The sequence below is a fragment of the Camelina sativa genome, chromosome 5 (genome assembly GCF_000633955.1).
Source record: "Camelina sativa cultivar DH55 chromosome 5, Cs, whole genome shotgun sequence".
Taxonomy (NCBI): Eukaryota; Viridiplantae; Streptophyta; class Magnoliopsida; order Brassicales; family Brassicaceae; genus Camelina; species Camelina sativa.
In genome coordinates, this window is record NC_025689.1 from 4,873,759 (window position 1) to 4,888,935 (window position 15,177).

General features: G+C 32.1%; 3 protein-coding genes across 4 annotated transcripts in view; 2 read left to right on the top strand and 1 right to left on the bottom strand.

The window, feature by feature from the left end:
- On the top strand, positions 3,650-5,261 carry LOC104785532 (BLOC-1-related complex subunit 8 homolog). The gene is made up of 2 exons (XM_010510763.2): positions 3,650-3,866; positions 4,459-5,261. The coding sequence occupies exon 2, from the start codon at positions 4,460-4,462 to the stop codon at positions 5,162-5,164; it is 705 nt and encodes a 234-aa protein (XP_010509065.1). The 5' UTR covers positions 3,650-3,866; position 4,459; the 3' UTR covers positions 5,165-5,261.
- Positions 8,261-11,125, bottom strand: LOC104785533 (uncharacterized RNA pseudouridine synthase aq_1464). The gene is made up of 10 exons (XM_010510765.2): positions 10,536-11,125; positions 10,372-10,451; positions 10,177-10,277; positions 10,015-10,087; positions 9,806-9,899; positions 9,668-9,716; positions 9,199-9,349; positions 9,033-9,089; positions 8,754-8,809; positions 8,261-8,525 (listed from the first exon to the last, which is right to left on the bottom strand). The coding sequence occupies exons 1-10, from the start codon at positions 11,050-11,052 to the stop codon at positions 8,465-8,467; spliced, it is 1,239 nt and encodes a 412-aa protein (XP_010509067.1). The 5' UTR covers positions 11,053-11,125; the 3' UTR covers positions 8,261-8,464.
- The window catches only part of LOC104785535 (vacuolar amino acid transporter 1-like), a 9,360-nt gene continuing 8,502 nt past the window's right edge, over positions 14,320-15,177 (top strand). Inside the window, exons 1-2 of one of the 2 annotated variants that reach the window (XM_010510768.2) lie at positions 14,320-14,488; positions 14,804-14,858. In XM_010510768.2, coding sequence (XP_010509070.1) covers positions 14,826-14,858 — 33 coding nt within the window. In that variant the 5' untranslated portion in view covers positions 14,320-14,488; positions 14,804-14,825. The remainder of the gene's footprint in view (positions 14,489-14,803; positions 14,859-15,177) is intronic. The other variant, XM_010510767.2, reaches the window with a different exon arrangement.

Below are 15,177 nucleotides of genomic sequence, written 5' to 3' on the forward strand. Positions count from 1 at the left end.
AAAAAGCTAAAGGTTGCTTTTCTCTTCTCTGAAGCTCATTTTGTCTGCAAGTGCTTGGATACACATGGATTCCTCTATCTCCTCCACCTTTTTCCCAATCCATTTTTTATTATTATCATTTCAATTCCGCATATATTCTTTTTATTTTATTAATTATCTCTTTCATATACTGTTATATGTGTGCATATAAAGGCTATTATTAACCGAGAATTATGGCACACCTCATATCTATTGTCTACTGTAGTAATGTAACAACAAACTATGAAAAGAAAGAGCACGACCCATAACCAACTAATTAATCGTACTATTCATCGAGAGGACATTAGCTTTAAGAAAGTATAGAGAGAAATGAAGTAATTGTTTAAACTTTTAAACTAAGATTCTCTCTTTGACTCATCTGTTTAGACTGAGGAACAATCCATAGTGTTAGCTACCTAATCCTTGCTGTACTTTTGTCTACCCACCGATTATCACATGTCTTTACAAATTTATATGCATGCGCAAGCACTCTTATATAATAGTGTATATTTTCATATTTGTTGTGTGTTTCTATGTGAGTTGTACGTAGATTTATTCGCTCACACGCATCTATGGAATGAATAATGGTAAGTTTGTGGACCATCTGCATCGGGTGTGTTCTGTGAATCTATTTTCTCAAATATTTTGGTTTTAGCAAATAAATTTGCATCCATGTTACAAGTCAAGTCCTAGTGTGGACATCACTCTAAAATCTTGGGAATTACATCAGATATTATTTATACGTACCACAAAAATGTTCTTCTTGATTTTTTTTCCTTATTTTTCAGTTATCAATAACTAAATCTATTTGTATTTTAATGGGTTCCATATGTGAAGTAAACAGTGGCTTATTACTATGATTTTTATATATATAGTAAACACATTTAATCATGTTCAGATCACAATTCACACAAGAAAAATTATAACCTTCGTGGAACACTTCCAAATATTGTATATATATATATCGCATTTCAGGTATTGCTTGCGGCCGGCGACAGTTTGCTTTACGTGCGTCAGTTAATTATGAGATAAACGTTTGGAATAAACACGCGTATATATTATCAACCTAAATGATAGGACTTACTATTCGAAGTAAAAAAAATAACAAAGTTTTAATAAAGATCAGCAGCATGGGAAGTGTTCATATGACAGGACTTTACTATCCGTGACGATTGTTTTAGATGTTACAGTATGTGTAGATTGTGTGAAGGTATAGTTTTGGTGGTCCACGCATGGATTAGAATGTCTCCAAACATACGATGCCGTTAATTAATATTTTGGTGCAGGATCAAGTATAATCACTCCAAACAAGTTAGGTGCCAACTAACTAATCAATCCACACACCCTATATATTTCTATTAATATAATTTTTAATTGAAGTCCTAAATAGTTTCGTTTTGAGATTATATAGAAAACTAAACTTTATTCAAACTTAGTTTATTCTTTTCTACCTAAATTATTATTCAAACTAAACATTACATCTAGACCAAGTTGATCGATTTTTCCGAAACTTGCAAGCATCTCTTCTTAACAAGTCGAGTTTAGGCCATATCCTAAGTTTTTTATTTTTCGATTTTTTTTTTTTACTTTTTGAATCCTCTTCTCCAGCTTGTTGTTCAGGAAAAGATAATTCATCCTGTTGAATTGCTACTTGAAGAAACACAACTTTAATTAGTTTATGAAAATGCTAATTTTCTTTCTATTTTATCGATGTTAATTGTAAGTGTTTTTTTCTTCTAAATATTTACAACTTTTTCGTTTGAAATCATCTAAATATTTCAATTTTCGGGTTAGAATTTTAGATTTGTTCGAATAAATAATCAGATTTAAACATCTTTAGTTAAACTTGGTAATAATAACCCATTAACCAAGCATAACACGTGGATTGAACTCGTCTAGCCAATAGATATAAGCGTAGGAGGAGTCTAATGGTCAGACCACTTCAGTAGATTAGTATTAATTAATTCATCTCCAGATTATTAAAAACAAGAGTAGACGAAATAGTTGAAATCCGATTTCAGGACCCTACTAGCTCAGGCTTTAGCTTATTTGACACCTTTGACCTTTTGTTGGCCCATGAGGCCATGACCATATTTTATTGTCGACAACCCATGACCATATACATACGTCTGTGTTTGTTATTCAGCACTCGTTTGTGTCGAACATATAATGCGACTCTCTTTTCGAGTTAACAAAGAAAATGTATTTACTCTCGGCCACTACTCATTTTTCAACGATTCATCCTTCTTTAGGCTTTCAACTGGTGTATAAGTTAGGTGGTTTTTAAATAAAAATTATTGTTCGCTGAAAGATATTCGGACTCATTCTATATACATATTCGGACTCATTCTAAATTAGTATCACTTAAAAAATAGTAAAATGAGTATTCCGAGTCATGCTTTGCATAATCCGAGTATAGTTCACCATTTAAGAATATGATCTTGCCGAGTCATGCTTTGCATAATCCGAGTATAGTTCACCATTTAAGAATATGAACTTGCCGAGTCATGCTTTGCATAATCCGAGTATAGTTCACCATTTAAGAATATGAACTTGCAATACTAGTGGGTAATATTCTTTATGATGTCAAACAGTTTGTAGTCTAAAACAACAACAAAGCGTTTCAAAAATAGGTAAAGCTCATCAGTAAAGACTATATAATCCGAGGTTTTTATGAATAGTTGTGGCTCGAATTAGGCGTTTTGGGAACATCTTTAACGCAACGTGATTCAATTCTCCCAAAATCCTCTAATATTTTTTACACTGCAACGGTAATGAACGAATAAGTAACTTAAGTTTTTTTGTTTTTGTTTTTGTTTTGGTAAAGCTTTTTAACTAAGTGAGAAAGTAGTTATGATATTGAAAATATTTTTTTTTTTTTAAACGTCATCTATCATGTAAATGGTTCCAATTCAAACACATTTAGTTATAAAGTTGGTCATAGTTTCTACCAGTGTGAGATTGTCCAAATTCTTAGCTGACAAAAATAAGAAGTCTAAAATTCATTTTTTTGCGTACATCGAAATATATGAGTTATTAGTTGACTAAAACTTTGGGTGTTTATAATAAAAATGAAATTTGTATATGTCTGGAACATTGAAATCGAATCACTATCTTTGGAAATAAAACTTTATGTGATTTTTTTGAAGTGTGACCTCTCCTTATGTTTGATTACCATTATATGGCTTACAACTTGAATTGTAATTGATTTCTCATTTTCTTATTTATGTTATACAACAACATTCCCACAGACTCTATATAACACATGAAGGGGTTAAAATTTATTATTCCCAAAAGTAAAAGTTGATCTTATAATTATATAGTAATCGGAGGACTTGTTTGATGTTTTTTTTTTTTTTTTTTTTATCGGCACTTGTTTGATGTTTTTTAAAAAGAAATTAAGTTAACACTTAACACACACGCGCACGTTTCCGACCAAAGTACGTCGTAAGTTATTAACTTGTTGTCTTTTTTTTTTTTCCTTTCTTCTTCTCACAAAAGTAAACAAACGATTAATTACCTACCATTCCAAATCGTGCGAGGTAAGAAGTAGACACGTGCGAGAGATGACGTGGACAGAGAGGACGTGTGGACCTTATCATCGTCGTCTTCTTCCTTCCTTATTATGCATCAATTTTTTTTTTTTTTTTTTTTTTTGTCTGCACTTTCACCGTGAAGCTCAGAAGAAATTGCTCTTTTTTTTTTGGGGAAGACCCGTGATCAAATGATAGGAGGAAGACAACAGGACAGACACGGAGATTCCAATTCCAATTCCTTATTCATAATTGAAGCTTTCCACCGCTTTCGCCTCTTTTCCCTCTTTGCTCCGTCGTCATCTAGGGTTTCCTGTAAGCTCCTTTTTTCTCTCAATTTCTCTTTTTGATAAATTTTCCCATCTGGGTTTATGTTAATTGTACCAATTTGTGTTTGAATCCTTCTTATTCTGAGACCTAGCTTTAAAATTAGGCGTTTTTGACTCAATTGGGGGTTTTAGGTGTTTCATGTTTGCTAATTTGATGATGCTTCTGATGTTATCTAGAACGGTACATGGTTGTGTTTGAACATGGTGGCGTTTTTGATTCGTGTTGTCAAAGTGATTGTACATGGTTGTGTTTTGTGATTAGTTTAGTCCTCAATTCGTTTAAGGCTCTCTTTTTGTTAACCTTTAGCTTCTCTTGGATCGCTTGTGAATCTTAGTTTGCATCACATTAAGCTTCTTAAAACCTCTCTTTTAAGAAGCTTAATGGTAACATCTACTGCTTTGATACATTATCTAGGCACAATAAGAAGAGTGATTAGCTGAGAACTAAATAGCTTGAGTTCGTTGTATATCAAGTTTTTGTTTTCATGTTCTGTTTTGGGTTGACCAGGTGTGCTACTTTTGCTTTGCCACTGTTTGATTTTAAGAGACACTAATAATGTTTTGGGAATTTTTTACAGGATGCATGAGTTCTCTACTGTTGATGGTTTTGCGGAGATAAACGAGAGCTTAGCGGAGATGATTAAGTACATTGCAAACGAACCTTCAGTGGGGCTTTACTACATCCAACAGCACGTCCGAAACGCAGCACCAAATGTTCTTAATCTCAACAGCAACGTTTTGGACAAGTCTCGTGAGACAGGCTTGCATACCGAAGACTTGGAAGATTCTATAGCCATGGTGAAATCAATGAGAGAGTGTGGTTCACCTATCGCTGATGACATGATTGGAGACATCAAGAACTCTTTATCGATTATGTCTTCTAAACAACCGAGGAGAGGGGTCATCCTCAGCTCCACAAACCCTTGGAGCAGATCTACCAGTATAACCACAACAAGTCGTGGTTCTGATTACAGCCAGGATGTTAGTGAAAGCAGCAACTTATTCACATCAGTGTTCAAGACGGCTAAGGAGAAGGCAAGCAACATCAAATGGCCACAGCTTGATTTCAAAGAACAGAAGGCGGAGTCTAACCCCAATGATGTGGAAATCAATGAGTTAAAAGAAGAAGGAGAAGAAGAAGAAGTCTCAGGCAAAGATAAACATATTGTGGAGACAACAAAGTTTGAGGAGTTCAAGGCAGGTAAAGAAGCGAGTCTCAAGGCATGGCTTGGAGATATGGATGGTAATGTGGATGTTGGTGGACGTGTTGCTGAGAGGATTTAGGTCTTTCATTACTGTCGTTGTGGTTACGAGAGACTGCTTATTTATGTAAATTATTCACTTTTATCCCAAAGAGTTCAAATTTTGAGTTTACCTTTCATTTCATTACAATCTTATTAATCTGTCAATCAAAACCAAAGTTTGTCCACTAAAATATAGTTCTACTCATAAATCCTTCATTGTGGAGTGAATATGTGATTAATGTTAAAGTTGTGGTTGGAAAATAATTTGTTAATAAAATATCTTAAGGTCCAGTTGACACTAATAATTAGTTAATTAGTGTCATAACTAAATCTGATGTTCAATTGAGTGTGGAGTGAATATGTGACTAGTGTAGTTTTTCCATAAAACCCAAGAAATGGTTCCCTTTTGCAAAAAAAATCTCCATAATGCGTTCATAAACCTTAAAAATTGTACACAATTCTCTCTAATAAGTTGTGTTATTAGAAGAAGACCCAATCAACTCAGTAGAATTAAAAAGTGAGTCAGTTAGGATTGTTTAAAATCTGGTAGTTTTTTATACTTTGCTAAGCAAAGTACAATTTAGATATTTTTAAGACATTGTTGAAATTTCTAACAACAATTAGCAGTTTTAATTCTTGATAGATGATTTGAAAAGTTAATAATATATATTTTATTAGAGCTATATCCACTATGCGCTTCGTTTAACAAGCTCGTTCAGTAACTAATAAATATGAACATATTAAGTATTTTTGAAAACTTAAAAAATAAATAAATATTTTCTTTTGATTATTATGAATTTTCTTCATGACAAAGTATTTATATGTTTGTTGTTATTAGAAGATCCAATCAAATTAATTCAAGAAAATAATATTATAATATTTTCTAAAATATCTATACAAGTCTAGTTATATGTAAAAATGGTGCTTTGGTTTGGTTTAGATTCGAGGACCTTCAGTTTTAAAGTGAATAGTAATATTTAAACTAAAACTTAACCAATAATAAATGGTTTGTACTGTTTTTGTTTTGGTTAGCATTCATGTTCTAATTAAATCTATGGTTTGTTAGGAAATAGAATATGGTGACTTTGTTTAAACGATAGTTTAGTTTTTCACATCAAATATTTTCGTTCGCTTGGATTTATCCAAATTGAATATCCCTAATAAATAAATAAATAAAATAATAATAAAATATTTAAAATACTATATTTTATCATATTATAGTTTTAATTATTGATAGATGATATTGTTTAACAAAGGATCGTTATTTATATTTGATTATTTTCGTCGGTTCCCCAGTCTAAAAGATGGAACAAAATCCTTATACAATTATATACATTTTGTTAACGAAATTGCCCTTTTGTATTTCTTTCAAGAATTGCCTAACTAATTTGGTGTGGTTGAACAAAATTGAAGATGTTGTATACCCATTTTTTATCCAGATATCAACAAATCAAAGAGGTAAGTTATATATGTTTAACTTTAACATATACAGTAAAAACTCTATAGATTAATAATGTTGGGACCAAGACATTTTATTAATTTATAGTGATATTAATTTATCTATAAATTAATAATTATTATTTTATAGTATAATTAATAATTATTAATTTATAGATATATTTTTAATTGTTTAAATTTTAAAAAATTATGAATTGAGACAATTTTAGCAAAACAAGATTAGACTTTTGGATGTTGTAAATTTTATAGTTTAGAAATTAAACTTGTAATATTTAGAAAACATTACTGATAATAAATTACAAATACTATAGACAAATTGACTTATACACATGCCATAAATAAATTTAAATTTATGAATAATAATATCAATTGTCCTATTTTTATAGTATGTCAAATTATCAAATTGTAAATGATGCATATCTAAAAATTGAAAATTTTAAAAATTTAACTATTTTTATGACATGTTATAGAATATTTTAGAGATATCATTATAGTTTGAAAAAACGACATTATAATTGTTCTATAGAAATGAGCTTCTAGGAGAAATATTTTTTTTTTTACTATATCAATATATATATATATGTAAATTTATTATTAATTTTTGATATTATTGGGATCATATTTTATATGGTTATTTCAAAAAAATACTATCTTATTATCTTATCGAATTTTGTTAATATTTACACTGACTCGACTTGCAACAACTACTTCGTAACATTATGGCGTTGCATGTCATAACATTATTGGGGCCGGAGAACTAAAGGGCGAGAAATATGTGCTCGCGAGAAAATTGGTGGCTTTATCAGAATAGCACGCCGAGAAAACCTGATAACTGATTTCTTCCAGATGATTATTTAGGATGTCTTTGTTATCTATTATCATCATCCGGCCATTTCAGTTGGCTCTCTTTATTTCACAATTAGGGACAACAAAGACTTGTGCTTTTTTATTTTCTCTTTTGATTCAAGATTTATGTCTGAAATTGAAAGTGAGACTTTTTTTTCTAATGGTTTTTGAGTTTTGCATAACCAATATTGAATTTTGCTAGTTACAAAAACTTCTCCCTCATACATAACTCACTTGAAACAAATTCGATTGTAACAAAGATATTGAAAGTTTTATGACGGTGTGTCTTCTAACCCCTGATGTTGCAGATTCTCTGTTTTATCCCTACCCACTATCTATGCTTACTGGATTTACATGTCACACCCTTAATCTTGGATCATCGATATTGATCCCCGAAATCTTGGATCATCGATATTTCAATCCCCCAATTCTTTTATCATTAATATCGATTTTTTTTGGCTACGTTGGTTTTTTAACTAATACGATAAGTTTATTTGTTTAAAATGGATTTGTCCATTTTCTTTTTTAACCTTTTGAACATTGTAGCAACGAAGTCCAAGAGGGTCCCCTAACAGGTGGGTCTACAGAAGGGAAATCGACGTTCCAGTTCCACTCTATAGGTTTCTCCGAACCAGTGACTTCTGGCTCCCACACGTTCTTATACATTTTTTTCTGCCCTAATTGAGATGTCTAAAAAAAACAAAAGAACATCTCAATTGCTAATTAAAGATCTTAGACAGTGCTCATCTGGTTATATATGATGAAGCAATTAAGGAAGTTTCAAACCAAAGAAAGCTCTAGTTTTACTTGTTCTTTCAAGGATATGCAAAAGTAGGCCATAAAATAGATTTTTTTGGTCCCAGAAAAATAGAGAGTCCACATTCACCGATTTTTCTTTGGTTTGATTATATAGATATGATATTCATCTTGAAGAACATAACATATAAATATGAACATATACTCTACAGTTAACTTAGCCTATATATATATCCCTTAAAAGAAGAAGAGTTCAGTTGTAGGCTTGTAGCAGTCATCTTCAATTCTTCCAACCCAATGCCTTTAGCTCGCTCTGCTTCAATTCCGCATGCTTCCCTAGCCTGTGTGATATAATTAACATATGAGTTGTAGCAACTAAAAGGTCTGATTTTCTTTCGTCTAACGAAACTAGCTGATAGATAGGAAATGAGTAATTACATAAATCATCCCCCAACGATTCTAATCAAATACTCGAACAACAGTCAGGTAAAATCAACAAACGGATAAGAACCGGAAAAAAAAAAAGAAAACATAAACAAAGGTTTGGCCTCAATGCAAGAAAACATTACCCAAGATCTGAAGGTAGTCTGAATCCACCTATACGGACACGCTTCAATGAATGAACCTGGAACAAGTCAAGGCAAAACAAATTACTATAGGTAACGTGAAACGATTTGGAAATCTCTATCAGTGAATGAACACATAAACAAATCTCATAATTACAAAGTCTACAGTTCCAACATTAGTTCACAAATGAGTATGTTCACAAGGAATGAGGTATTGACTCAATGTTTTCTCAGACTCTTATTAACAAGGAGAAAAGTTTTATGCATAAGAAAAAAGCTGACCTCAAGCCCAGCATTTTTCACCAATTCCCTGACTTCATGGTTCCTCCCTTCGTGAACCTGCACATGTCAACACAAAATAAGTTAACTTTCCACAAGATAAGTCATGACCGGCAAACAACAACATCAGACTACAACAATGGAGAGAAGTTAAGCTTTGGAAAAATACCACAATACGCAACCGTGCTCTTGGTATATCATGCTGCTTTGGCATCAACTCAACTGAATCCGGGACACAGTGTACTCCTTCCACAATTGTCCCTTCACTAATAGCCATTAAGTGCCGTTTGTGTATATCACCGACAACTGTAGTAATATATCTGCCATTACACACAAAATCCTTAGAACTATTTAGAAGGAACATAAATGTTCAAAGAAAGAGTAAGTACTTGAATTGATACAACTAAGAGGATCAAAGCCTAAAACCACAATATCTCGAATTAGTGACTACTACCAGCAGCCAAAGCTAAAAAAAAATAACTCTGCAATGAACATCTATCTGAATTATAATCATTAAGAAGTATTTGGCACGAGCTAGCCTTTTTCATTAATCTTACTCAACCAAAGGGTCTTTATACAAATTGATGATCACCTAATCATGAGTAATGAAGGTATGTTAAATGAATATGTGAACTCACTCTTTCGGTAAACTAGATGAAGGATGTGAAAGTTTCTGAGCGAAATCTCCTGTATAGCAACAAGTTTAAAATTCCTTTTAGAAGAACAGAAGACCTAAAACAATTGTACAAACTAAGATATTAAGTGAACACAATTACCATCATTTGTCACTATTATTAATCCAGTTGTGGCAACGTCAAGACGACCAACGGTAAAAAGACGAGGTTTGGGAGTCCCTGGATTCCTTTTATCCTACATTGCAAAGACAAGTAATTTCAAACCAAGTATTCCAATCTAACATACTTTAAAAGGCTCATTTAAATGGTGAATCAGACAATTCATGAACAGGAAAATAAAAGTATCTTACCCAAGAGGACATGTACTCCTCAAACAAACTAATAACCGATTTGATCTCTTTCTCTCCAGAAGAACAAATGTATCTGTCATTGGTATACGATGCAAATATCAAACAAAGGTTACAAGCTTCCTAAGCTACAAGTGTGAACAGGCTATGAAAAGGCTAACTAACCCTTTAGGCTTGTTGAGAGCAAAGTAAACCTTTGGAGGAAGTTTCTTAGGAATACGATTTCCATTAACATAAATAATGTCTCTTGATGGATCAACTCGAGTCTGCATAAAACAGAAATTGCTAAGCTAAGCTTTCTTTTTTGTAAATCAAAACATCAATTTTGATTCCCAACAATGACAAGTAACTTTTTTTAACCTGTGGAGTGTTGCAGAGAATACCATTAACAGTAACCTTTCCATCAAAAATAAGTTCTTCAGATGTTCTTCTTGATGCCACTATATCAATTTCTTATAAATCATTAGAGATAAATTCCCAAACTTTAATACAAAGGAAGGATTTGGTTTTGGTTTGGTTAATACCTCCAGCAGCAGCGAGAACTTTGCTTAAACGTTGAGGAGGTTCTTTGAAATTCTCATTGTAAAACCTACGCGCAGCTTTAGAGAGCTTTGGCACTGGTTTCGAAGGTGGAGCTGAGACTGAGACGGAGGAGGTAGTGGCGGTGGCGGTGGAGGTAGCTTGAGTTTGTTTCTTCTTGGGTTTATCTTTCTTCTTAGGGTTTTGTGTAGTGCCATCGATGGCGAGAGAGTGGATTAAACGAGCAGGAGGTTGAGATTGGAGTTTGAGTGTGCCGTCATCACCACGGACGATCCAAGGGATGAAGAGCTGTTGAGGGGAGACGCCGCCGCCGCGAGTGGAGGAAGGTTTTGGTTTTGGAGGAGCGAAGGAGATGTCGAATTCGAGAGAATCAGAGGAGGAGGAGGAGGCAGAGCAACGGAGTGTACGGATGGGGAAGAAGCGAGGAGAGAGAGGGAAAGCTTTGATTTTAAGGAATGAAGCGGCGAATGAGATCGGAGATGATGCTGCCACCGACGCCATTAATCGCCGATGGGAGTGAGACTGTGAGAGAACGGTTTTTTTTTTCCGATGGGGTTTATCTCATTGTATTCTTCGGATATTGTTCTGTTTTTTTGGGATTTTTAATAAAATAGGTCCTTCTATTTAACCACAATTAAAAAAATAGACCATATTAAAAAAAAAAAAAAAAGTTAACAACAAATTAAAGTTTACAGACTAAAAATTAAATTCTAAAAGTATATATTTCAAATTAGTTTTAATAGTCATGATGTTTTCACTTTTAACTAGAGTGGAAACTGTATTTCTAAAAAAAAATTCAATGTTTATATCAAATTAAACAATGTAAAAAGCTTTTTTTTTAAGTTGAGAAATCAACACGAGAAATATAAATTTGAAAATTATTTATACAAAACTTATTTTTTTTGTATTGTAAATGATAAACATAAAAAAAAAAAAAACAGATGTAGGAAATCTGAAATTAGACGGTCAAGGTGAGCCTAGCGCCTAACAAAAAAATTGGAGATTAACCGGGAACTAGTTTTAGTTTTTTAAAGTTATTTTATTTAATAATAATAAAATAAAAATAGATAGTATTAAATATATATATACAATTCTATTTCTGTTAAAAGAAAAACGTGAAATAAAATATAAAATCATAGTATTGTCTTTAAAATTACGGTAAACATAGAAAAACATAATTTTAAACGAAAATTTATGAATTTTATTAAAAGTTTATACATTAGTTATTGTAAAACATCATAAATTCTTAATTTAAATGTTTAAATAACATATTTGATTTATATTTGATTCAAAAATAACCAGTATACATAAAATCAAGCGGAACATAATCGGACTAGACGAATTATAATAGAATTAAACAGACATATCGGATAATCAGTGGTAGGTGAAGATTAGTCATTAATCAAAACAAAAAAAATTAGCCTAGCAATTGTACATGGTGTAATCGATATTATTGTGTTGTTGTCTCCATATATAAAGTAAAGCCTAACATTCTCTCCAAATCTACCCACGCCTACGCACCATTGGTACATAAATATGGTTACTCGCAATTTATGTCATGAACTATATATATATCCAAGACAATTTATATTCCTTGCAATTACATAACATGGTTACTTGCAATTACATAACATGGTTACTTGCAATTTATATGACGAACATTAATCATCGCTAGGAGACAAACGCAGGACATTATGTTGATAACGAGTGTAATCATATAATTTATCACACACACAAAAAAAAAAAAAGACAAAAATCAAAATATCGATTCAATAATGATTGATGTGCAAGATCATTTCTTGAGCTGTCTAAACCTTCAATTTTGCACTGATAGGTGTATATCATGATGATTACAATTTGTTGTGAGGACGAAACGATCTTCCTCTCCTTTGTATTAAATACAATTTGGATCCTAAAAAAAACAATGAAGACATGTGGGGATGGAGATATATTTTTGATGCGGAGAATCAACAAAGAGAGATCAATTTTGCGCACATGCTCTTGAGATATCATTTCAGAAGAAAAGTCCAAATGAGCAAAGGAATAGATCTACACATCATCATGTGCTTGTGTTCTTGCGATTGAGATTTTTTTTTTTTTTTACGGGTTCACATCAATATCATTAGTCATTTTTTGCAGAGTGTGACACTATAACAAATTTGATAAAATCTTGATTTTATTATCCGTGTTCAATGACTCATTTGTTCTTATCAGATTAACCTCATTCCTTATTAGATATGTTTGACCTAATCTCATTGAAATGATCAAATTTGATAACCTTGGGATATAAATCATTTTTTAGGATCCATTTTTCATTAGTCCGCTACTAAACATCAACATTCTATATATATATATATATATATATATATATATATATATATATCAGATACTTTTGCCAGAAAGTGGGTTAATTCTTATTCTAGTATAAAATCCTCAACAATCATAACAAGAGAAACGCTCATTCCCATGTTTTCTTTCAAACCTTTTTGGTGTGTTTTTATGACACTTTCTTACACACACACGCATATAAAACCTAGAAAGGCATTTTATCGTTAGTTTTCTTTCGGAAAAAATAGATGAACAAGATTCACAGTCTGTTGTTTTTAAAAAAAATACTTTTTATAAAATGAGATTTAGAGGATCTCACTATACAAGAGCTGATCTATTGCAATGAATAATTTACATTATCTCCATATGCAAGATATGTTTTGCCGCCTCCTCGATTCTGCGAACGAGTCATCTTTTTTTTTTTTTTTTGTGTGAGTAAAAAATTAATGACAATTTAATACTATTTAATATCTAAAGTAAGACAAAGATGCAAATTAGTAGTATAAGATTAAAACTGACGTGGAGCCATAAATTAAAAAAGAAAAAAATCAGTATTAAGCCTGCTTAATCTCCATTGTCCACCAATCACATTTTTTCACGCTTTACCACTTGTGTTTGCAAACTCGTCGTCATCCAGTCATCTCCTTGTTGTCCTAAAGCCGTGGGTTCTTGTCTTTTTTTTCTCCACTTGAGCATATGCTCTCGTGTACATTCATACAACGCTTGATTTTATTTTGGGTTTTACTACGTACACGCCTGATATTGTACGCAAAAAATGGTAAAGTTGTCGACAAAAATAAAATGGTAAAGATCGAACTCTTACATTGTAAATGTAATACTACAAATAAAATCACACCAAAGCTTCATAGTAAAACATTACTTTAATTAGAATTAACCAATTAATATTTAATTTTAAAACAAAGTATATTAGGTTTTCTATATGACTAAATCCAAGTCGTTGATGAAATTATAAAATTCGTCACCATTACTCAAAAGAGACAGATGTTTTCAACTCATCTTTTTTCTTTAATATATTTTTGTTGTTTCTATTTTAATAAAACATGCTAGTCACCCAAAAAATTATCAAAATATGTTTTCAAAATTTAGATTCCATTCCAATTTCTAACAAAAAAAAAAGAATCTCATGGGTTTAAATACAGAATAAAATAGAATAAAATCTTCAAAACAAATTTGGTTACCAAATCGGTTACTATTTTTGGATTTCCAAACCATCATATTATGAAATTTCTCTATTCGGAAGAGACATCTGTCACTTTGGCAGTCATACTCACTGGGAATTTTATTACCACTGCAGTTAATACTATTACACCTAATATTATTATCCCCACTCAATCATGATTAAATAAGTTAAGAAATAAGTTAACCCGTAATTAGAGTTTTTAATTTAAAAACCTTTCTCCTCCTATTTTATTAGTATTTGTTTTCTAGTCCTACAACAGAGAAAAAGCCGCTCTCTCTCTTCCACTCTCATCTCTCTATATTCTCCTATCAGAATTCAGAAGAGCTCTCTTTCTCTCTTTGCATCTCTCTCCAGCGATTCTGATCCGAAGCACATCATTGTTTTTGAATCTCAGCCAAACTCTTTCAGGTAACAACACCAAACTCTATTCTACACCAACAACTATTCATCACTTTCTTTATGACTTGTTTTCTCTTCTGTCGATTCAAATCTTAATCCTCTCAATTCTGTTTCTTCTTTTTTTTGTTCCGACAATCTTCTTCCCATGTTTCGTTTTGTTTCTTGTTGTGATGATCTGGTACTCAATAATTGAAGCTAGTTTCGATTTTTTTTTTCTTTCCAAAATCTTGTTCAAGAAACAGAACAGAGACTTTTTTGACAAGTTAGATCTTGTTGACCCTAGTTATCTACATTCGTATTCGATTTGTTTTCTGAATTTATCAAATTTCATTAGGAGGAAGAAAAAATGAATCACGTACCATCTGATCAAAGCTTTTACATTGAGAGTGAGGACGAAGACGACAGGAAAGATTACGTAGAAGAAGATGGTGGTGGAAGCCATTCTGATTCCTCTGATGATGCTTATGATGAAAACCAAGCTCACACTAAGCCTAGCTCTTACACCACTGCCTGGCCTCAGAGTTACAGGTTTCTCTACTACTAATCCTCATTCTTATGATTCTTGATTGGTTTGGACACAGAATTTTCACACTTTTTTTTGTGTTCTTGGTAATATTTTGTAGGCAGTCCATTGATCTTTACAGTAGTGTACCGTCTCCTAGTATCGGTTTTCTTGGAAACAATTCGATGACGAGATT

Coding starts and splice junctions, on each gene's coding strand:
- LOC104785533 (XM_010510765.2), bottom strand. CDS start 11,052: ATGGCGTCGGTGGCAGCATCATCTCCGATCTCATTCGCCGCTTCATTC. Junction 10,278..10,371: donor TTCTCTGCAACACTCCACAG/GTTAAAAAAAGT, acceptor TGTTTTATGCAG/ACTCGAGTTGATCCATCAAG. Junction 10,088..10,176: donor GCTCTCAACAAGCCTAAAGG/GTTAGTTAGCCT, acceptor TACCAATGACAG/ATACATTTGTTCTTCTGGAG.
- LOC104785532 (XM_010510763.2), top strand. CDS start 4,460: ATGCATGAGTTCTCTACTGTTGATGGTTTTGCGGAGATAAACGAGAGC.